Source organism: Sceloporus undulatus, chromosome 6 (assembly GCF_019175285.1).
Source record: "Sceloporus undulatus isolate JIND9_A2432 ecotype Alabama chromosome 6, SceUnd_v1.1, whole genome shotgun sequence".
Classification (NCBI taxonomy): Eukaryota; Metazoa; Chordata; class Lepidosauria; order Squamata; family Phrynosomatidae; genus Sceloporus; species Sceloporus undulatus.
In genome coordinates this window covers 114,624,288-114,646,647 of record NC_056527.1, presented here as the reverse complement: position 1 = coordinate 114,646,647, position 22,360 = coordinate 114,624,288, and the positions used below count along the sequence as shown (strand labels likewise).

Genomic DNA, 22,360 nt, shown 5'->3' with positions numbered 1-22,360 from the left:
AAACTGGCTTATTTCTGCAGTGTGTTTTGGACCAAAGTCTTGGCTAACGCCTTTACCATTCAGACTGAAGTCCAAATTGGATTAACTCTCCCACTGACATGACAGCTACTGGTCTTCAGCAGATAAACTGAGGTGGCAGGTAGTACAAGTAGGACTGGAATGAGAAGTATGTTGCTGACAGGAAAACACAGAAGTGGGAGTGTTAAAGGGGAAATAGGATATATGTGGAAAGCAGCATTAACACAAACAAGAGGTGTAACAGAACTAGTTGGTAAGAAATCTGAATGTGGAACAATAGCGTTTAGGGTGGCAACTCATTATTAAAGCAAAGCCACAGAAAAGAGTATTAAATAAGATTATCACATTTTGCTTGGCAAGGCCTATGTTCATGTAATCACTACCTCACAGACATATCCAATAAGTCATGTTTTTCTAAGCCATGGTGTCTAATTGAGGAAAGCTGCGTCTGTGCAATTGTTATCTGTCCTCCAGACAATACCGCTGCTAGAGGGAACGCTGGCCACACTAAGGACTCAAGCAAATGAGGAGTTTTAAGAAGCTGAGCTATAGGTACAGAGGGAAACTTCCTAAACATTAGGAAGAACTTCCTGATGCCAAGAGCTGTTTGATGTGAAATACGCTGTCTTGGAGGATGGTGGAGTCTCCTTTGGAGTTTTTAAACAGAGGCTGGATGGCCATCTGTTGGGAGTGCTTTCATTGTGAATTCTTGCATGGCTGAAGGGAATTGGAGTGGATGGCCTTTATGGTCCCTTCCAACTTTTGGATTCTATGATTTTATACAGTGAGTGAGTGAGTAAGTGAATAGTAGTATCAAGGTAGCTGTTACCATATATGGACCCTTGGTCCTTTTAGCTTGCTGCAAGCAGGAGGCTGAGCAAACATCATTGTAGAAAAAGTTGAAGCTAATAGTTGAGGACAGTGATATAATGAAGCCACAACAACTCACAAGGTTGTGGTGCTGGGCCATTTTGATTAGCAGAGATGACTAGATCATCTGCCAATCCTTTCAGGCTTCCCAATTTCCTCATAGTTTAGCTTCAACCAGAACGGTACTTGTGCAAACGGATTTTTAACAGAAATAATATATTGTTATGAGGTACTCTGGTTGTCATGCGAGCTACAATTGGACCTCCACATTTGTGGCTTTGACTTTTGCTGCATTGGTTATTTGCGGTTTTGATTGTCCCCCTCCACAATCCGCCCCACATTCTCAGAACATCTGGAAAGAACCTTTTGGAGTACTCAGAAACCAGGCTAACAACAACTTCTTACAGAACATTCACCGCAGCAGCCCCCAGGTTGTGGAACCGCTTGCTGGAGGAGATCAGTCTTATCACCACCTTAGATGCTTTCAAGAAGGCACTAAAGATGAATCTCTTCCGGCAGGCCTACCCACCTGATCTTTTATAAGAGATCTTAAATACTCCGCTTCTGATCTGATTGTATGAATGTTAATGTGAATGTTAGTTGATGATTTTAGTGAATTAATAGTAATGTCATTGTTTTAACAATTGTATTTTATATGGAATTATTTTATTGCTGTAATCCTGCCTCGATCCTCAGGGAGAGGCGGGAAATATAAATTATTATTATTGTTGTTGTGGCATTTGTAGGTACTCCATCATGATTCTGTGATCACCTTCTGGGAGATGTTGACCATAGAGTTGCACTGGATGACCTGGATATCCCTAGAGAGGTGTTCTCCTAGGTAAACATATATATTTTTTTATTTGCCGTTTTCCCACATTCACGGGGTCCTTCACCCCCAAACCCAGAGAATGCAGTGTCTCATACCACAAATGTGTGTGGACTACTGCTCTGAAATATAGTCTACACTTTCAAATGCCATAATAATGTCCCAGTTTTTCAGGTGCCCCAGGACCTTTTGTTGTTTTCTTGCAACAGAGCTATCCCTTTCAAAATGGTTTGCCACAGAGTTATTGCTGATGAGCCATCATCCCCTGCCCCCGCATGCTGCTTTCTTCTCATTCTTTGCTGTTATCGTCTCTCCTTCCCAGCCCTGACCTTTGTTCTTTTCTGTTCCAGTTGATATGATGATAAAAGAGTCAAGGTGCTCCCCAAAGGTTGGACTTCACCCCCACTTTGCAGGAGAAGGTGCGGGATCAGCAGAGATGCAGAAGGAGAATGTGCCAAGCAAGGGGAATTGGGGACAAGGAACAGAAGGGATGGAATGTGGTGCGGGGGAAGAAAGAAGCAGAATACTATGCAGGAGAGAAAGGAGACACAAAGTACTGTCATTTTAGTCCTTATTCCATTTTCCCAGTGCTTTTTTCCCTTCTGTCAGATGTCTCTTTTCCTGTTTTATTAAATTATAAAATCTCCTGAGACTTAAAAAACAACAACCGAGAGCAAAATGTATGTAGAGAGATCTTGCTGCACCTTTGAGATTAACTGAAAGAAAGAAGTTGGCACTAGACTAACACCTACTTCTTCAGATGTATATGGAGAGCAAAATAAACACTCAATTTTTATACACAATCTGGGCCAGGGCCCATTTTAAACCTTTGGTTCTTGTATTTAGGTCTCTGCAGTCCCTGGCAGCTCAGCTAGCATAGTGTGCACCATATAGACATTTAATGTCTAAGGGCAAAGGATTATTGTCTGTTCCACCAAGGCGCACGCACAGCTTCAAGGCTGCAAGCCTTTCAAGATCTGGTTCTGCATCTGTGGAATGGCTTTCCTTTGGACCTCCAGCTGGAGGAGGATCTGACCTGTTTTCGGAAGGAGCTGAAGACCTTCCACTTTGATTAACCGGATAAAGCTGCTGAGTTGCGCCTGAGGTTGCTGAGATGGGTAGTGGCTACTGGGATGTGGGGGATTTGATGTATGTTTATAGTGTTATGTCTTATTGTCTCTGTCTTTGATTGTATATGTTTGATCTTCCGCCCTTTGGCGGAAAGGGCATTATAAATAGAATCATAGAGTTGGAAGAGACCGCAAGGCCCGTCCAGTCCAACCCCCTGCCATGCAGGAACTCATAATCAAAGCCCTCCTGACAGATGGCCATCCAGCCTCTGTTTAAAAACTTCCAAAGACTGCCACATTCTGAAGCAGCACATTCCACTGTTGAGCAGCTCTTACTGTCAGGAAGTTCTTCCTAATGTTTAGGCTGAATCTCTTTTCCTGTAGTTTGAATCCATTCCTCCATGAACTAGTTATTGGAGCAGCAAAAAACAAGCTTGCCCCAATCTCAATATGACATCCTTTCACATATTTAAACATGGCTGTCGTATCACTTTTTAACCTTATTTTCTCCAGACTGCACATACCCAGCTCTCCAAACGGCTCTTCATGGGACATGGCTTTTAAATGTTTCACCATTGTAATCACCCTCCTTTGGACACAGTCGTAATGAACATAATTATGATGATGATGATGATGATGAAATAAAAGATGAAAGTCATAAATGAAATTGACTGTATTGAACAAAAAGTGGATAAATGAACAATAGGTGGATAAATTGCCCAGTGAATCATGGTATGCGGATTAGCAGAGAAGTATGTGCCTGGTGGAAGGTTTGCTATTATTTACCAAGGACAGTTTTATGTTTCTATATTTTTCAGCATAGCCCCTTATCAGAAAGACCTAGCCTGAAGGGCAGCAAGTTATCTTTTACAGACTAGGGCACTTTACAGCTCTTTGGGGAGAAATCTGGCTCTAATCTGAGGATTTGTGTAATCTGAAATGGCACAAGAAAATGCCATCATGGAAAAGGAGAAATCCAACAGGAATCCAAACAGTTTTCAATTACTTTTTAAAGCAGGATTGCTCATTTAATTAGTTGTTTGTAAATTGTTATCTGGTTTTGCTTCCACCTATGTTATAAGTCACCTTGGGTATCACTTTGGGGGAAAGCAGGATATAAATAAATACATACAATTTTGTGGAGAAATTCACCTGGACCCAAACCTGGCTTTACTTTCATGCAGTATTAGAAGCAAGATAATAATTTTCATGGCAAGCAAAAACGTTGTTTAGGCAGGCTTTTTAATATATAATCATGACAGGTGTATCATGGGTATGTGTTTTAGTTCTGTTTTTAATTTTTGTATGTTTTTGTGTTAATTTGATACTGCTTTTACTACATGATTTTAATTTTTTAATTTTTTTAAAATTGCAAAGTCTTTTTAAATGGTTTTTATCTTGTGAGCCTCCTTGGGTCCCTTTCTGGGAGAAAGACGGGATAGAAATGAGATGAAATAAATAAGTGATGATGATGATGATGATGATGATGCACCATTTGACTTGAGGAACTACTTTCCTTACTGGATTGCAAAGGAACTATCTTTTGTGTTGCAGATGGATGTTAATTTTCCTGGACTTTGAGAATCTCCCAGGTGCCACAGGGCCAGAAGAGAAGGTGCCAGCCTGCAAGAGATACCCTCCATGCCATCTGAACTAAGATCAAAAACAGCAAACTTCAGGCCTATAACTAATATCTTTTTTCTCTCCTGTATGGTTTTTAATACATTGCCTGATGAAGAAGCCAGTGGAACTTTGAAAGCTTGCAACTTGTATATTGTGCATTTTGGTTAGTCCAATAAAGGTATCACTGTTTGGTGGATTTTTGATGTTACTGGATTTGCTATATGGTCATCATGACTACCCCTGAATACTTTCCTTAAGGTTCCACAAAGACTGGTCACAGCATGAGAATATGCAGCAGAGTGCAAGTGTCTGGCCTAGAGACCCCATGGTTTTGGTTACATACATTTGGCCATCCACATTTGTGGCTTCACTTTTGCAGTTTTGATCGTTTGTGGATTTCATAGAATTGTAGAGTTGGAAGAGATCCCAAGGGCCATCCAGTCCAACCCTCTGCCATGCAGGAACTCACAGTCATCCATCCTCGGTGTAAAGGCCTCCAAAGGAGTGTCTTCCACTGTTGAACAGCTCTTCCACATGGCACTAATGAATCATGTTCAGCTTGTGATCTACTTGGACTCATAGATCCCTTTCACACATATAAGTCTTGTTCAGCCAGGTGTCCCCCATAAACCTATATCTAAGTACAATACCTTACATTTCTCCGTGTTGAAATTCATTTTGTTAGCTTTGGCCCAGCTTTCTAGTCTATTCAGGTCCTTTTGAATTTTGATCCTGTCCTCTGGAGTATTAGCTATTCCTCCTAATTTGGTGCCATCTGCAAATTTCCCTTGATTTGGTTCATATGTTCTCTCTAGGAATCTCTTTTGCCCTGCAGCGCAACTCTGCCAGAGGTTGACCATAGAGTTGTGCTGGAAGAACCTAGAAGTTCCTAGAGAGAACACATCTCTAGGCATTTGCAGGTCCTCCAGCATCATTCTATCTGGCAGGTGTTGACCATCGAGTTGCCCTGGAGGACCTGGCTGGAGAGGGGTGTTCTCCTCTCAGGTGTAAAGAAGAGTGGGTTTCCCCCACATTGACAGGCCAGAGACTGCGGAGGAGAGACCAGAGGCAGAAGGGTCGGGGGTGCAGAGCTGGTGCCTCGGGCTGAGCGTTCCCCATCCTCCTCCCCTAGAAACAGGAGGGCTGTGATCTCAGCGAGGATGGAGGAGGCAGAGATGGGGGAGAGTCCGGGCGCGTGGGAAGAAGGCAGAGAGGGGGCCAGACCCAGAGGAGCCCTGCTGCCCTGGAGCCCCAGCTCCTGCTGATGGGAGCCAGGAAGGTAAGGCGGCAGGAGGGAGGAGCCTCTGGTGGTATCTCTCCTCCTGGAACACAGGACTGACCCCCTCCGCCCCTTGGTCCGGCAGCAGCCGGTTCAGGTTCAGGCACATGAGCAGCGCAAGGGAAAAACAGGAAGAGAGAGAGCGCTGAGAAAGGGAATGAGAAGCTGAGAAATCGGAGCCAATCAGCCCCAATCCCAAGGAGAGGAAACAGACTGCAATGAGAGAGAGCAGCTGAGCCAGGAGGAAGAAGGAGCCACAAGGAAATCGGAGGACAGGGGCTCCTGAGCAGAATGGCCCTAGTTCTTGCCTAGACGACGGCTGGCAGCGGAGCAGACAAGATCAACCCAGTCGCCTTCCCCGCACTCCTGGGCTCTGCTTCAGGGGAAACTTTGCAGGGAGAGGGTTCAGAACCGGTAAAGAAAAGGAATCCCTTGCTGTGATTGGAGCCCCAACCTGATCACCAGCAGGACTGCAAAGGAAATCATCAGCTTGGTACCTGAACCAAAGAAGGCTTAGCTGCTAGCACCCATCCACCGAAAGGCAGTCCAGAGAGCCAACTCACTCTTAACAAGGTTGATGCTACAAGCAAGGCATTTAACCGAACTAGACTTAAGAAGAAGGAGATACAATTAGATTGGATATAGGAGAGAAGGACTAGACCTGGCCATCATCTGAAACACAGTTTGGATTCCAAAAACAGAAGCCCAGCTTCAAAGCATATCCAGAAAAGAGGCTGCACTCATAGGTCCCAAGTTGGACTGCAAGAACCACATAGGTCTACTTTGGACTTTGCATTGGTTCTTTCCCACAGGACTCAGAATCATAACTGGGCACAGGACCAACCCAGAGTTGCTCAAATCCTAGGAGAACCATCCAAAACTATAAGACCCCAATTTTTGGGGATCCCCTAGCAATAATTCAGGGTTACCGACTCCTGTCTCCTTGAAAGCTAGAACATCATGGAAGATGGAGCACGTCGGCGTGGTGGCTCTGAGAAGGATTCAACTGACCCAGAGAAATCGGACGGCGGTGGTGTTGCCTTGAAGAAAGAGATTGGGCTGATGAGCGCATGTGGCATTATTGTGGGTGAGTGGGGATTCCAGAGGGATGTGGGCATTGCTTTGAATTGAATACTGTCATCCCCTCATTTCTCTCCTTCATCATTGAGAAAACTGAGGCCAGACATTAGGAGGAGACCCCTTGGGTCCTGTATTCTGCTTTTGTCATTTTAGTTTTAGGCTAGAGGAGTAGAGGATTATGTAATTTTTAGTTATGTATGTACTGTATATTTTATTTAGCAATTTATTGTAACCCACCTAGATCCATTTGGAGAGATGGGATATAAATAAAGCCTATTACTGTTGTTGTTGTTATTCCCCAGCCAATCTTTTCCTCCCTAGAGCAGTTCCAGAACCAGTACCTGGTCTCCTCCTAACCCCTGCCCTCCTAACAGCAGAGAAACCCCCGTTTCCTGGCTGTTTCCCAGTGGATGGCACTGTGTTGCTTCACTCTACAACCTTCTACATTTTGGAATTGCAGGCTATTGTGTCCCATCCTAGAAATGTTGGCATCCCAGCTGTTGATGCGTGATATTTGTATATACAGCTGTCTGGGCCCAGAAGGAGAGGGATTTCAAGAACAAACAAGCCAGCACTCAGTTGCCCTGATGAGCTAAAAAAAAACCTCATGCCAGACAAAACTTCTCTGAGTATACAACTGCCCTGTGCCAAAAGTAGATGCGGTCTCTAATCTGGACAAGCGCTGATGTCCTCCAGTTGCCTGCCTCATAGGGAGGTGAATGTTAGTGCAAGGGAGAATTACCATTTGGTGACTAGGGCTCCATGGCCCAATGGATTCTGGCCTGAAGGCTACCAGCAAAGCCATGCAGGAGCAAAGCATGTCCCTGCAGTTCCACCAACCTCTTTCCCACATGAATTTGTTTTTCACTTCAGTGCAGCTGGAACGCCTACCCTTGAAGTGTTTTTTCCAGCTCCATCAGTCCCACTCCAGATGGCTGTGTTTCGGTAGGTGCCAGGAGACCACTGAAACAAACACAGGGGAGAATGGAAGAGAAAGCACTTTTGAGAGACAGTCGGAAAACCCTTGCTTCCCACTCCATTACAGACTCACTAGTGCTCCAAATATACCCAGTTCTTGAGCTTTCCTCTCATTTTTCTTGGGTACCTTTCTAAACTGGGGATGGTAGTGATGACTAAGGTCTAGCTTAGTCTGAGCCTCCATTTCCCCAAAACACCACTCACATTGAGGGGTGTGTGTGCGCACGTGCATATACACACAGTTGGCTCTCATTATCCATGGATCCTTTATCCTTGGATTCAACCATCCACGGCTTGAAAATTTTAAATAAATATATATTCCAAAAATCAAACATTGATTTTGCCATTTTATATAAGGGACCCCATTTTATTATGGCATTGTATGTAATGGGACTTGAACACCTGCGGATTTTGGTATCCAAGGCAGGTCCTGGAACCAAACCCCAGCAGATACCAAGGGCCCACTTTATGTCCCCTAACTTTCAACCAACCCCTTCCTTTCCCTCTGCTCTCTTCTTTTATCAGATCCTTGCCCCTCTCCCAGTTTCACCTGCCTTTGCAGGTATTTCTCAGGAGCCCATGCCATGTCATTCTCACTGGCCTGTTGTAATTCAAACTGACATTGCCCTGGGGCTGGCATTTCCAGCCACAAGACTGCCAGAGCCTCTGGCATCAATTCGTAGCTGCAGAATTTTAATTTTCTTAATGAAAAATGGTGGAAGTGTTTTCTGCCAAAGGAGGAGAGAAACAGAATGTATCCAGACAGATGAAAAGCTGGGCAGCGTGTGCTAGGAGGATTTGGGCCAACAATGTTATGACATGGACAGATGCATAAATAATAGGTAGGTGTATATAGATGGGAAAATGCAATTTAGATAGATTAATAAGTGTAGATCATAGGTGAGAAAATTTGACTTAACTGTTTTTAAAAGTTTTTTGTACACTGGGATCCCCATTGCTGTGTGTTGAGCATCTCCCATCTCAATAAATGGCATCTTCTGCACCACCAGTTTTTTTATGGGCATTGAAACCATGTTTCAAACTACTGTACAGGACTAAAACTTTGTCTTTAGAAGTCGTAACCCCATATTTTGGCTTTAGCTTAATTTCTTCAGTACTGACTAGGCTGTCCTGGATGGTAAGGAAGGTGGGTCAGACCTTATCCCCACCATCATCTCTCTTTCTATGCCACTTTCTTGATGTGGTAGGTAATTTTTTTGTTAAGTAATATAACATTAACATGCAAACATTTAAAATGCAAGTGTTAAATATAAATTTAAATTATCATTTCGGACTTTTAAAGTCAGCGTTGTAAACCCAGGATGCAGTTTTCAAAAAGGGCAGCAGTCAATGCAGGAACAAACCTTTCAAGAGACACCTAAAGAATGCTACAGTTGGTTTCCCACAAATACTGAAGTGGGGACCACAACAGAAAAGTCTCAGCAGATGGCTGTCTTAAATCTGTGTTGAATTGAGGCACCACTCAACTTTGAGTGGGTCTGAAAACAATCCGGTAGGAGGCTTAGATTTACAAACAGCTGTGCTGCAAAACATGTATAAGTACTGTGAAATTCTTGATGTTTGGTCTCCTGTCTGGGCACTTGCAGTCTCAAAACAGATGATTACATCCAATCCTAGACATATTTGCTTGGAATTAAGTGCTTCCTTTGCAGTGCGGGGGGAGGGGGACATAGTTCAAGTCAAGATATTTGACTCCCAATGACACGAAACGTCTTGGACTAGTCAGATGTCTAGACTGACATCATTTCCTGAAAAACTGAGTTGTACTTGGTAAATTGTAATCTGATTCTTTGAAAATATGCAAGATTTGTTAAATATCCCATAATGCAATTAAAAATATAAGTTTACATGCAGCACAGTCCTATACAGGTTTATTTGCCAGCAAGACATACCTTACATTGTACTGCAACCACAGGGCTATGTGCTTATTTCTAATACCCAAGGCATTCAATGATGCTTGTGTGTTTAGCATTACTAGAGAGTAAACTCCATTGAATATAATGGGACTTCTTTCTAAGTAAACATATATAATATTCTCTGGTAAATCATTAAAAATAGTTTCTTTAAAAGGTTCCCATTTCTAGTAGTTTTGGTGAAATTCTAATCCAATGCACACAATTAAGAAACCAAAATGATAGACTGAAAAGCCAAGTGATGTGAATGGCATCTGTTTAAAAGAGCTTTATAAATACAACAAAGACATGGATGTTCCTGATGCAGATAACTAAATCAAAGTATAGGATTTAATTTGGAAAAGAGTTGTTGGCTTCTCCAGTTGATATGTGAAGAAGCTGACATTTAAATGTCAATCTAAGTTAAGCTTTCTCATTAAACATATGGGATACATTCTCTTCCTTGAACCAGTCTCTTTTAGACTTACACACCTCAACAGATATCATCATATTTGCTGCAAAGTTTTTCCTCATCATTACTCTTCATAATTTTTAACTTTTTTGAACCTTCTTCTTCTTCTTCTTCAGGTAACATAATTGGATCAGGGATCTTTGTGTCGCCAAAGGGAGTGCTGGAGAATGCTGGCTCAGTAGGTCTGGCGTTGATCGTGTGGATCGTCACTGGTCTCATCACAGCTGTGGGAGCACTGTGTTATGCTGAACTGGGAGTCACCATCCCAAAATCTGGAGGCGACTATTCCTATGTCAAAGACATCTTTGGAGGACTGGCTGGGTAAGAGGCAAAAGAGGTGCCAGTGTTTGGCTGGGCTTGTAATGGGACAAATGGGTCAAGATGGCAAATGGAGACAAATGAAGTGAGAAGAGTGGGTTATATTCTTTTACACTTGTTTCTCTTTCAAGGTTCTTGCGGCTGTGGATTGCGGTGCTGGTGATCTACCCCACCAATCAGGCTGTTATTGCCCTCACCTTCTCAAACTATGTACTTCAGCCAATCTTTCCCACTTGCCTGCCCCCAGAAATCGGACTAAGACTGCTGGCTGGTGTCTGTCTTTGTAAGTAAAGGATTTAGCTTTTTAGTAATCCATATCCTTCAGCTGTTGTGCAATTTCCAGTTCAGTCCACCTTGGTAGTGGCCATTTATAAGTTCCCTACAGGATAGAATCATAGATTCAATCTCAAAACAAAGACCATCAGGACACAAACACACACATGGTCCACCGGAAGTCTGTTCCACTGTTGGACAGCTCTTACAGTAGAAAAATGTTTAGATGCAATCTCTCTTCCTGTAATTTAAATCTGTTAGTTTGTGCTCAAGTCCCTGGAGCATCAGAAAACCAGCTTGCTCCATCACATCCCTTAAGATTTTTTAAAAATGGTCACCATGTCACCTCTCAGGTCCCTCTTCTCCAAGCTAAACATACCCAACTCCCTAAGTTGTTCCTCGTCAGGCTTGGTTTCCAGAACGTTGATCCTGGCAATCCTTCCCTGAACACATTTCAGCTCATTAATATTCTCCCTGAAGTCTGGTGCCCAGAACTTGACACAGTATTCCAGGTGAGGTCTGATCAAAGTAAAAGAGAATGGGACTGTTTACTGCCTTTGATCCAGACACTCTACTGTTGATGCAGCCTAGAATTACATTGCCTTTTTTGGCCACTGCATCACAGTGTTGACTCATTTTAGCTCCTTAGATCCTTTTAGTATGTACTGCTTTCAAGTCAGGGGTCATCCATCCTGTATTTGTGTATTTCATTTTTCCTGCCTAGATGTAGTACCTTACATTTATTTATTTTATTTATTTACAGTATTTATACCCCGCCCTTCAGCCCTAAAGGCTCCCAGAGTGGCTTACAATTATTATTTTAATTAGAAGGTTCCCTGCCCTCATGCTTACAATCAGGAAAAAAAATTAATGTTGAAATTAATTTTGTTAGTTTTGGCCCACTTCTCCAATTTATTAAGGTCATTTTGAATTCTCATCTTGATCTTCTGAGGTACTGGCTACTCCACTCCCCAATTTGGTGTCACCTGCAAATTTGATAAGCACACCTTCTATTCCAACATCTAAACCAATAACCGATGCAACCATTTGCAAAACTGGTCCTGGATGATGGAACTGTTTTATCATTCTTGCAGTGGAATGGATATGGAGTGTGGCTTGTAGTCAGTAAATGTACATGATCGCTGACAGACTCTCTGTGTAGCTGCAGACCTTTCACAGTGAATTTATACAAGTGGCCTCCATACTAAGATGAATGATTGGAATATACTAAAACGTCTCAGGTTTATATTATAACTAATCTAGCCGACAACAAGGTTGCCCTTCAAGATAGACGGTCTCCTTCTTCGTATCAAACCATATAGAGGAGTGTGTTGGCTTTGGGCATCACACTGTTTCTGCACATTTTAATGATTGTTATAAACCATTAAATGGACCACTAAGAACCAGTATGATGTGGTGCCTAGAAAGTCAGACTTGGCCTAGGGAGACATGGGCACGAATCTCTACATGGCTTAGTGGGTGATGTAGAGAGCCAGACAGTCCTTCTCTCTCATTTGATCTACTTTCTAAGGTTGAGATGAGGCTGAACTGGGGTCACTGGTATTTACACACACTTCCCTGAGCTCTGTGGATTTAGCATGACAGAGGTCCAAAACACACTGCAGAAACAGTCCCGTTTGAGACTGCTTTAACTGCCCTGGCTCAGTGCTAGGGAATCCTGGGAACTGTAGTTTATTGTAGTGCACTACAGTGTTCTGATGGAGAAGGCTAAATGTTTCACAAAACTATAGTTCCCAGAATTCCCTAGCACTGAACCAGGGCAGTTAAAGTGGTCTCAAACTGGATTATTTCTGCAGTGTGTTTTGGACCAAAGAGATGAGCAAAGATATACAGCAATAATGCATCTTAGTCTATATGGTGAAAGCAGAAATTCTTCTGCTTTAATGGGGACAAAAATGGCGTACTTGTGATGGTTTCATCCAAGTTAATAATGCTGTTGTAGTTACTGGGAAATACAAGCTAGAAGTAAAAGACAGATAAAAAACATGATGCCTTTAAAAAAATTTAGTACCATATGTAGATATTAGAAGATGCATCCACCTCCATCATACTTTTGAACCATCTATTTCCTCACCTTTCCCCATTCATCCCTGCACAAGCTTCCCCACCATCTTGTCTTGTCAGCTGCACAGTTACTTCACAGTTAGTGAGAGGGGAGTGGGCAACTGCATACCCAGTAACTCAAAGGATGTATGGAAAGGCTAATCTTTAGAGAGGTTACTTTAGGACTTCCAACACCAGCAAGATCAGGCACAAACTGGTTTTGTTCCTTTCTTTCCAGGTCCACAGCAGAGGGAGGGGAGGAAGGATGAGCGATAGCCAGGGAGAGGTTTTGGCGGAGGCACTTATGCAAGCCAGCTGCTGCAGCTCAGCAAGAGCTTATGAATCAGGTCAAAGCCAGTTATTCAGTGCTGAGTCAGCAAAAAAAGAGGAGCATATGTGCATGTGGCAAAAGGCAGGGAAGAGAAAGCCACATCTCCTCCAAAACTTCAGCAAGGAGGAACCACTTCTTTGAGAAACCCAAAGACTGTAGAGCTAGAAAACAATAAAACAGTATAGATCAGCAAAGAGCTGGGAGTGCTTAGCAAAAGAGATCAAAGAAAGCCCACTGGTTTGATCAAATGATATAAAGATAGTACAGTATTATCTATCATCAGGGTGGCAGAATGATTTTAGTAGGCAAATTGGCAGAGAGGGAGGCTGTGGTTGATGGTTGGAAGCAATCTTTGGATGGTACACTCCAATCCTACCGGCTGAAATTGGGTAGTATCACCAGTGTCCTGTTAAGCGAGTCTTAATCTGTCTTATCTGTAGGCTGTAGTTTCTGCCTCATATCTCCACACTGACGTAAGCAAGCGACCTAGCAGTGGTGAGAATGTTGTTTTCCTGTACCAGTCTCAGCTTGGTGGCCACAGAATGCCCTGAACAAAATCATCAGTGCTCTAAAGAGGTGGCAATAACACTGCGGAGATGGTATTACTGGTTACTGACCTCTCTGAACCAAGCACTGCATCTATTTTGGGGCTAGGAATAGGGTGACATGATGGCTGCTCTGGATTAACCCCTGGGATGGCCTGTGCTAAAAAAAAAATTTAGCAACAGCTCCGAACCACACCTCTTGCTTCAGTGTCATCTCTGAGACTGTGTCTGAAAAAACACCAGGAAACTAAAAACTCCCTGGCCTTGTTCCAGTCCTGCTGGGTGCCAGGGATACTGAGAAACAAGGGAACTTCCAGGAGTTCAGTCTTTGGGGTGGAACAGAATGGAGGAACATATGTTTTTGTCACATTGAAAAGCCAGCTCTCTAGACTTCCATCTCTGAAATCTTCTTTTCACTAGCAGATGGACACTCCTCCTCCCCTCATTACACCCTAACAAAAATCCTAAAGGAATTGCATACTCAGAGCCACCCATTAATGTTAGGGTTATTTCTGGCCCCTCCTATGACCCAGTTATGAAACTCTAGCTAGTCCTAATATATTCTTGGGATCTCACAGGCAAATCTAACTCTTGATCTTAGAAGTAAACATATACGTTGTAGGGATCTGCTGAAACAAGTCCCAGTCGCCATATCTAATCGCATAGTGAAAAAGAGATTGTACAGCTGGCCTCATTCCCTACTCTCTGCCCTCTGTCCTCTTATCATATACCATTGATCTCCTAACCTTGCTGCTTCTTGAATCCCACATGGTCCCCCGGACTATTTTGCCCTGTTGAATATGTATCCAAATTTCCCTACACCCTGATGTATGGTGTATCTAAAGAGCAAAGATATACAACTGAGCACGAAAGTTAGAATCATACAAGCCATTGTATTTCCTATTACCATGAGCTTGTCAGTAAAGAAAGTGGGCAGGAAGAAAATAAATTCATTTAAGATGTGATGCTGAAGAAGAGTGCTGAGTATGCAATGGATGGCCAAAAAGGCAAACAAATGGATCCTAGAACAGATCAATATGGAAATCTGCCTGGAAGCCAAGATGACTAAACTGAAGTTGTTGTACTTTGGTCACATCATGAGAAGGCATGAATTACTGGAAAAAACCAATGTGGAGGGAAGTAGAAAGAGAGGAAGGCTGCATGCTAGATGGATGGATTCTATTAAGGAGGGAAAGGGTATGAATGTACAGGAACTAAGCAGAGGAGTCAAGGACAGGGAGTCTTGGAGATGCTCATCCCCAGGGTTGCCAGGAGCTGAGATCGACTTGAGGGCAGTTAACAACAACAATGGTGGAGTCAGATATTTCAATGGTGTTTTCAACAACAATATATGCACACTAGTTATTTCATAACCTATATCATGCCCCAATTAACTAATCTTTTTCATCATGATCAACAAAGATTACCTTGCTCCAACCTGTGTGTGGCAGCTATGTTTCTCTTCTCCCACACGGAAATTCTCTTTTTATTGGGAAAACTTTGTGTGAAGTCACAAAAGATACAAAGCTCTCTCCTCTCCATGCCTCATCCCCCCCCCCAAGTGATTTTTCTGTTAAGTTCCAAGTTTCCTGTTTTGACTTGAACTTGATTGTGTAAAAGGGATGCTGAATCAGCAGGGAAGTTTCCATTTCCTTTTGCTCTACTCAAATTTGGGGACCTGTTGATTCTCCCCTCTCACACCCTGCCTCCAAAAAGAAAAGATGAAAGCAAAGACAGGACACTGGACAGAAAATAGAATGACAGCACTGGAGGTTACCCAAAGATACTCTAGTCCAACCCTTGTATAGGAATCAAAGCATCCCTGGCAGATGACCATCCAGCTTCTGTCTAAAAACCACCAATGAAGGAAAATCCGCCACCTTCTGAGGCAGTCTGTGTCACTCCTGAACACCTCTTCTTATCAGGAAGTTCCTCTTCATGTTCACTCAGTGTCACCTTTCTTCTTAGTTGAATCCATTGTCCTAGCAAGGAAGATCGTGAGTGAGACCTCCCAAAAAACTGGATACCGTATATACTGGACTATAAGTCAACCTCATGTATAAGTCAAGAGTAGGTTTTTGGGGCCAAAATTATGGATTTTGATATGACCCGTGGATAAGTCAAAGGTAAAAGTTAGGGGCATGTAACAAAGGATGTAAAGGATGATGCAAAGGAAAATGATGCCAAAGAACTTAGAACACACTGGCAGGCATAACTGTGCTCATCCTAAAGGCTGGATGGATGAGAGAGTAGAGGGGATCCATGCTTCTTTTTGGTGCTGCCAGGATGGACTAAACTCTCACCTTTTATCACTGTATTCAGAGAAAGGGGATGACTGTTTTTATATGTATATGTGCAAACACAAGTAGAAACACATGTACATGCACATGTTTACCTATATAATTAGGACAGGGTTATCAGATGTGAGGCCTAGGGGCCTTCTCAGCCTCCATAAAGATTTCTAGCCTACTTTTTATGCTTCTCAAAGTTTGCTGAGTCTCTTCCTCAGGTAGTATATGTCCAGGGTGGGAGCTTGCTTATCTGTTTGGATAGCTGGGAGTAGACACAGCAAGGCAGATGATTATGTATGCAAAATGCCATTTGTTTATTGGATTCAGACTCTTTGTATCTCAAGAACGGGCAACACCTCAGGGATGGTTTATTTTTCAACTTTTAGTGCCAATTTATGGTACCGTTTATGATTTGTTGTGAAATTCAAGCACAGCTGGCATTTTCGGTGGAAAAAAAGTATGGGTGGCTTCTAAGACAAAATTCTCCCTCTGGCATCTTTTGAGCTCAAAAACCTTTGCTAAGATAATTTTGCATATTTTGCAAAAGTTTTGCTTGTTTGCATTAACCAAAGAAGACATTTCAATGTACAGATGTGTCTTTGTAATGTTGCTTAGAGTTAAACACATAGATGGCAAGTGGAGAGCCAGCATGCTGTAGTGGTTTGAGTGTTGGACTATGACTATGGAGACCTGGTTTCGAATCTCCACTTTCTCATGGAAACAATCGAAACCTACTGGGTGACCTTGGCCAAGTTGCACTTCTCAGCCTCAGAGGAAGGCAAAAGCAAACCCCCTCTGAACAAATCTTGGCAACAAAACCCTATGGTAGGCTTGAAAGTACACAACAACATATCTGCAAACGATTGTTCCTCTGTGTGCATATGTACTAGGCAGAGCTCATGAATAACTTTGTGTTGGAAAAATTATTTGTATATGTGGAAGCTTCTGAATTCTACTTTATGTTTTAAGATAATATCAAAATGCTGTGCATGCATTGCTGTGGGGAGGATAAAAATGGGATAACTAACTTTGCACAGAGTGGATGTAATTTCTACTTTGTCATCCTTGTTTGCTGGGGTCAGGGGTTGTTCAAAAAGGTGCTGACACGTTTTTCTATCTGTCTGTCTCAAGTAAGCCCTGACTGTGTGCTGCCGGGTTAACAGGGGCCAGTGTGTCTGTTTGTGCAGATGGGATGTTTTGGTGCACTCAGGCGGGGAGCCAAATAGGTCATAGCCTCCCTTCTTAGCTTGTTTTTCATTCTCTCAATTTTCCCGGAACATTAATAAGAACCTTGTTTCTTTCCTTTCCATATAACTGCGGTGCAGTGAGTGTATTTAACTCAAAGTTGCAAGCCCCAAGGATAGATCATTGATCTGAGGGTTTGTTAGACAATAAGGGAGAGACAATGGTAGAATGAATCTCTGAGGTCACTTGTACCCAGAAAAACTGTTAACTCTGAATAGCCTTGCCACAGACAATTGAAATCCATTGTGCCATTACTGTTATAATGAGAGGTGGTGACATAGTAACAGGTATTGCTAGGCTATAATCACAGCCTGGCCTAAAGCAAATAGTAGTTGCCTTCAACCAACAAGAAGCCCTTGCTAAGTATCAGAGCAATATCTGAATTTGCTCCTGGTCACATTGCTGCTAGCATTATGTCCCCCCAAATGCTGAGCTATGGAGGCATGAAAACTGCCTTGACTGAGTGATGGGGGCCAAAGGATGAAAAATATTAACAGTCCATTCCTCCACTGACTTTTTCTCTTTCTCCACAGTGCTGCTGACCTGGGTGAACTGTGCTAGCGTGCGTTGGGCCACACGTGTCCAGGATATCTTCACAGCAGGGAAATTGCTGGCACTGGGACTCATCATTATCATGGGAGTTGTGCAGATCTGCAAAGGTGAGAGTCAGTCTGGCCAGGCAAAAAAGGAGCCAGAATCTCTCTAACATGCTCTACTTGCTCACCCAAGGGGAATAAGCCCCAGGGTTTTAAAATCTGCATTCTCTAGTAAGCGGATTTAGAGAGTGGATTGGTTTCCATAGTTTCTTGTCCCAGTTGGCACTGGAAAGTACAAGAATTAGGAGAAAGAGAGAACAACCCATCTAACAGTCTAATTAATCCTTTCTTCTCTGTACAGGTGAATACTTCTGGCTAGAGCCAAAACATGCCTTTGAATTCTTCCAAACGCCTGATGTGGGACTCGTGGCACTGGCCTTTTTACAAGGCTCTTTTGCATATGGGGGCTGGAACTTCCTCAACTATGTCACTGAAGAGCTAGTTGATCCTTACAAGTGAGTCAGGGATCTCTTTAATAGCGAACAGGGGTTAGAATAGACACTCACCTTCATACTTATTTCTCCTCTTCCATTTCAACTCTCTCCACACAGGAACCTGCCTCGCGCCATCTTCATCTCCATTCCCCTGGTCACCTTTGTCTACGTCTTCGCCAATGTGGCCTATGTCACTGCCATGTCACCTCAGGAGTTGCTGGCCTCTAATGCTGTCGCAGTGGTGAGGCCTCATGAACCCCATTGTGCTAATTCCCTTTCCTCCCTGGGTTCCAAATGGAATCACAGCTAACCATCTATTCTCGGTTCACTTCCTCATAGACATTTGGGGAGAAATTGTTAGGAGTCATGGCTTGGATCATGCCCATCTCTGTTGCCCTTTCCACATTTGGAGGAGTCAATGGATCACTCTTCACTTCCTCTAGGTGAGTTATGACTTTCAAGCAGACACTCAGCATCCCACTTGCCTTGAGAACATAAGAGCCCTATTGGTAAGACCTATCTAGTGCAACATTCTGTTCACACAATGGCCAATCCATTGCTCAAGGGAAGCCCACCAGCAGGACAGGAGTGCAAATGCACCTTCCATTTCATGCACCCCTTAGCAACTGATGCATAAGGGCAGTGTCCTTGATACTGGAGGTGACAAATAGCCATCCTGACTGGTAGTCACTGATGTCCTCATCCTTCAAGAATCTATCCAACGGCCTTTTAAAGCCACCCAAGTTGGTAATCATCATCTTGTGGCAGAGAGTTCCACAGTTTATCTATGCACCATGTCAATCTTCCATCATTCAGCTTTAATGAATGATGCCATTAGTTTTAATTTTACGAGAGTAAGAGAACTCCCTATGTAGCTTCCCTTGCTCCTGTCATTGATATTGCACCTTTTGAATCTATAGACTATCCCTTTTTTAAGTGCAGTGGCCAGAATCTGAAACATTCACAGATCCCATCTCCTAAAGGCTCTAGCTTTCAGTGTCACCCATGTCTTTATAGTGCGGCCACTTTGACTGCACTATGACATACCACTTACATTAGGACTGTGGAAATGAGGTGGCACTTCACTTATCAGAGCATTTTCCATTTGTTTCTGGGGCACAATCTTGAAGCCCTGCTCAAAGTGTGGAGTTGTCACATGTTCCCTGGCATGGGTTAAAATAGATCAATGTTCTTGCATTTCCCTGTTTGTATTTCTGATGTTCTCTCTCTGTCATTCCCAGACTCTTTTTTGCTGGAGCCCGGGAAGGCCACCTCCCCAGTGTGCTGGCTATGATTCATGTGCGACGTTGCACTCCCATCCCTGCCCTACTCTTCACTGTGAGTTGCCAGCAGACAGATTGTGAAGGGAGCGGGGAATTAGGATGCTAAGGGTACATGTGGGACGAAGGGTGGGTATCTGGTGGTAAAGGATCTGTGAAGTGGCTAAAACTGTGAACCCTGGGAAGGGCATTTTCAGAATGGTTGTTGGGATCAGAGAGCTGGTGATATCACTTTAGGATGCCTGAAGTGATTTCCCTTACATTTTCTTATTTTCTCTCTTTGCCTGTCTTTGGCAGTGCCTTTCAACATTGCTGATGCTGGTTACAAGTGACATATATACCCTGATCAATTATGTGGGTTTCATCAACTACCTCTTCTATGGAGTGACTGTCGCTGGCCAGGTTGTGCTACGCTGGCGGGAACCTCACCGACATCGCCCCATCAAGGTAAGGAGCCTCTGCTGTAGGATCCCTGCCTCCTGTTTATCAGCCCATCCTCTTCTTACACCAGTGTTGCCTTCCCCTGGGCTATGCGTGAAGGAGTTAAACTGTGGTGGTCATTACTGATTTAAATCAAGTTGTTGATGTCTAATTTGTATATATTTTAACAAGCATTCATACTGTTAACTATAACAAATAAAACATAATTAAATAGAGTTTTATACCATCCATGAGTACAACCCTAAAGTTCACTAATTAGTGTTTCTCGAGGACATGGAATATTAAAGTCCATGCTGTTTTGGCCAACAGTCTGAAAATAATTTGCACAAGAACAGCAAGAACAACAATAACAACAATAAAATCTATGATTGCTGAGGTCATAATGATAATGCTTGACATTAAAGTAACTTGTTTTTGGCTGTGTTTTGCCCTTTAAATAGAACTTGTAGTCATTTATAACTTCATACATACGTTTTGAGAGATGGCATTTACTTACGTATAGAAATATATAGAAATAATTGACAAACCAAGCAACACAATACAACATTTGAAAACATTTAAGCTGCATCCTAAACACTTTCTCTATGAAGTAATTTTCACTGGGACTTATTACTTAGTAAACATACATAAGATTAAATTACTTAAAGGAAATCTGATTTTTAATTTTAATAAACATATGTCCTTTTATCCACTTACATTTCCTGTGTGACCTCCTCTCAAAAGATAAGGAATATTAGGAAATTGTTTTATACTGGTCTGCTTGTCCATCTAATGTAGTATTGTCTACTCTGATGAGCATCCGCTCTCCAGGGTCCCATACTGAGGTCTTTCCCATCACTTGGCACCTGATCCTTTTGGGGAGAGAGACTGGGGACTAAACCTGAGACCTTCTGCATGCAAAGCATGGATTATGCCACTGAATGATGGCTCTTCCCACTGCCACTGGCCAGCACCTTACTAACTTCTTGCTAGGCAAGAAAACTTCCTCTCCTATCACCCCTTTTCCTGTATCCCCCCATTCCTGGTATTCCCGCCCAGACCAAACCCATCTCTCTCCTTCCCAGGTGAGCCTGTTCTTCCCCATAGTTTACCTGCTGTTCTGGGCCTTCCTGTTGGTGTTCAGCTTGTGGTCTGAACCTGTGGTTTGTGGCATTGGTCTGGCCATAATGCTGACAGGCGTACCTGTCTACTTCCTCGGGGTGCATTGGGAGCACAAACCGCCTGCCTTCCATACATTTATTGGTGAGTAATGGGCAGACTGAGGGGAGGACAGCTGGATGAAAGTGTGTTGGGTGTACTGAGGCCATGGGTTCTTGGGTTTTCCTGTTAAAGCTCACCTGTTCACCCCCTCTTCTTACAGATGCAGTCACTCGGGCAGGACAGAAGCTTTGTGTTGTTGTGTACCCCGAGATGGGTACACAGAAACCAGAAACCAACCTCAATAAAGAGACCAAAGAGCAGCTTGAGCCAATGTGTGGAGTTGAACCCCTGAATAGCCCTCAGGACTGAGCACATTTTACTGCCTGGGAGAGTAGAAGAAACAGCAGCCAGCCACGGACTGCACACTACTGCCTTTGCTGGGTTTGAAATGAATTGGAACTCCTTGCACAGCTGACGCTCCCGTTTTGCTCCTTGTAGCACCACATGCTGGGACTGGAATAGCTGTGAATGCCTCACTGTCACCCCTCTCCTTCCTTTGGTAAAGCCTTGCTGGGTCTGGAGGACCCACAGCCACCATTCCCCACCTTCAGTGCCCCTGCTGGAGCTGGAAAATAAATGGGAGCTCTCTTCACAGCCAAGCAATCCCACAGTCAGCTCCCTGCACCCCACCCTGCTGGAAGGGGCTACCTTGTTGTTGCCTTATATTGTTGGGAATATTTTCATTAGTTTTGAACCTCATTGGGGGGGAAAGGCGTCCCCCTCAGTTTATGTCCTTGTATTTTTCACATTTCTCTCTCTTTTGTTCCTTTTTTGATGTAATAAATTAAACTCAACTTGCCCTGTCTGTTGTTTTCAATGCAGGATTTAGGAAGAGGAAAGATCATTCAAGACAGACAGATTATTCTGCTCCAAGCTTGCTAAAATACCAAACACTTTGGCAAAGATGGTTCTAGTACTTTGATGGAAAGAGTCAAGCGCTATGGCATGCATTTTTTAAAAAAACAAATCCTCAGTCTCAGCAAATGGCTAGAAAACAGCCAGAATGCGGTACCATATTTTCCTAAGCAGAGTTTTTTTGGTAGAAGCTTACATGGGGTAACAGCCATTGTACCTACTGCGGAAATGCTAGTGCCACGGATTCATCCCTGCATTCTGATAACTACAGGTGCACTGTGAAAATTCATATTTTGAAGGGGCCAATTTATTCTTGACCTACAACAACCTAAGAAGAAAGCAATAGCAGGAAAGG

At 43.2% G+C, this 22,360-nt stretch overlaps 1 protein-coding gene and 1 long non-coding RNA gene across 2 annotated transcripts; both read left to right on the top strand.

Annotated features, from left to right (window-relative positions):
* The first annotated feature begins 1,665 nt into the window (after positions 1 to 1,665).
* LOC121935037 lies at positions 1,666 to 4,044 on the top strand. The gene is made up of 3 exons (XR_006104724.1): positions 1,666 to 1,729; positions 2,068 to 2,270; positions 3,301 to 4,044. It is a non-coding gene; the product is annotated as an uncharacterized LOC121935037 (long non-coding RNA).
* A 1,707-nt stretch (positions 4,045 to 5,751) lies between these two features.
* Positions 5,752 to 21,949, top strand: SLC7A8 (solute carrier family 7 member 8). The gene is made up of 11 exons (XM_042474687.1): positions 5,752 to 6,776; positions 10,249 to 10,453; positions 10,582 to 10,733; positions 17,733 to 17,858; positions 18,097 to 18,250; positions 18,347 to 18,470; positions 18,569 to 18,672; positions 19,471 to 19,567; positions 19,807 to 19,956; positions 21,015 to 21,192; positions 21,311 to 21,949. The coding sequence occupies exons 1-11, from the start codon at positions 6,650 to 6,652 to the stop codon at positions 21,457 to 21,459; spliced, it is 1,566 nt and encodes a 521-aa protein (XP_042330621.1). The 5' UTR covers positions 5,752 to 6,649; the 3' UTR covers positions 21,460 to 21,949.
* Positions 21,950 to 22,360: the final 411 nt, after the last annotated feature.

Excerpts from the sequence above, each read along its gene's own strand:
- SLC7A8 (XM_042474687.1), top strand. The coding sequence starts at position 6,650 with ATGGAAGATGGAGCACGTCGGCGTGGTGGCTCTGAGAAGGATTCAACT. Across the intron at positions 10,454-10,581 it reads ATCTTTGGAGGACTGGCTGG|GTTCTTGCGGCTGTGGATTG; the intron begins GTAAGAGGCAAA and ends TTCTCTTTCAAG. Across the intron at positions 19,568-19,806 it reads TCCCTGCCCTACTCTTCACT|TGCCTTTCAACATTGCTGAT; the intron begins GTGAGTTGCCAG and ends TGTCTTTGGCAG.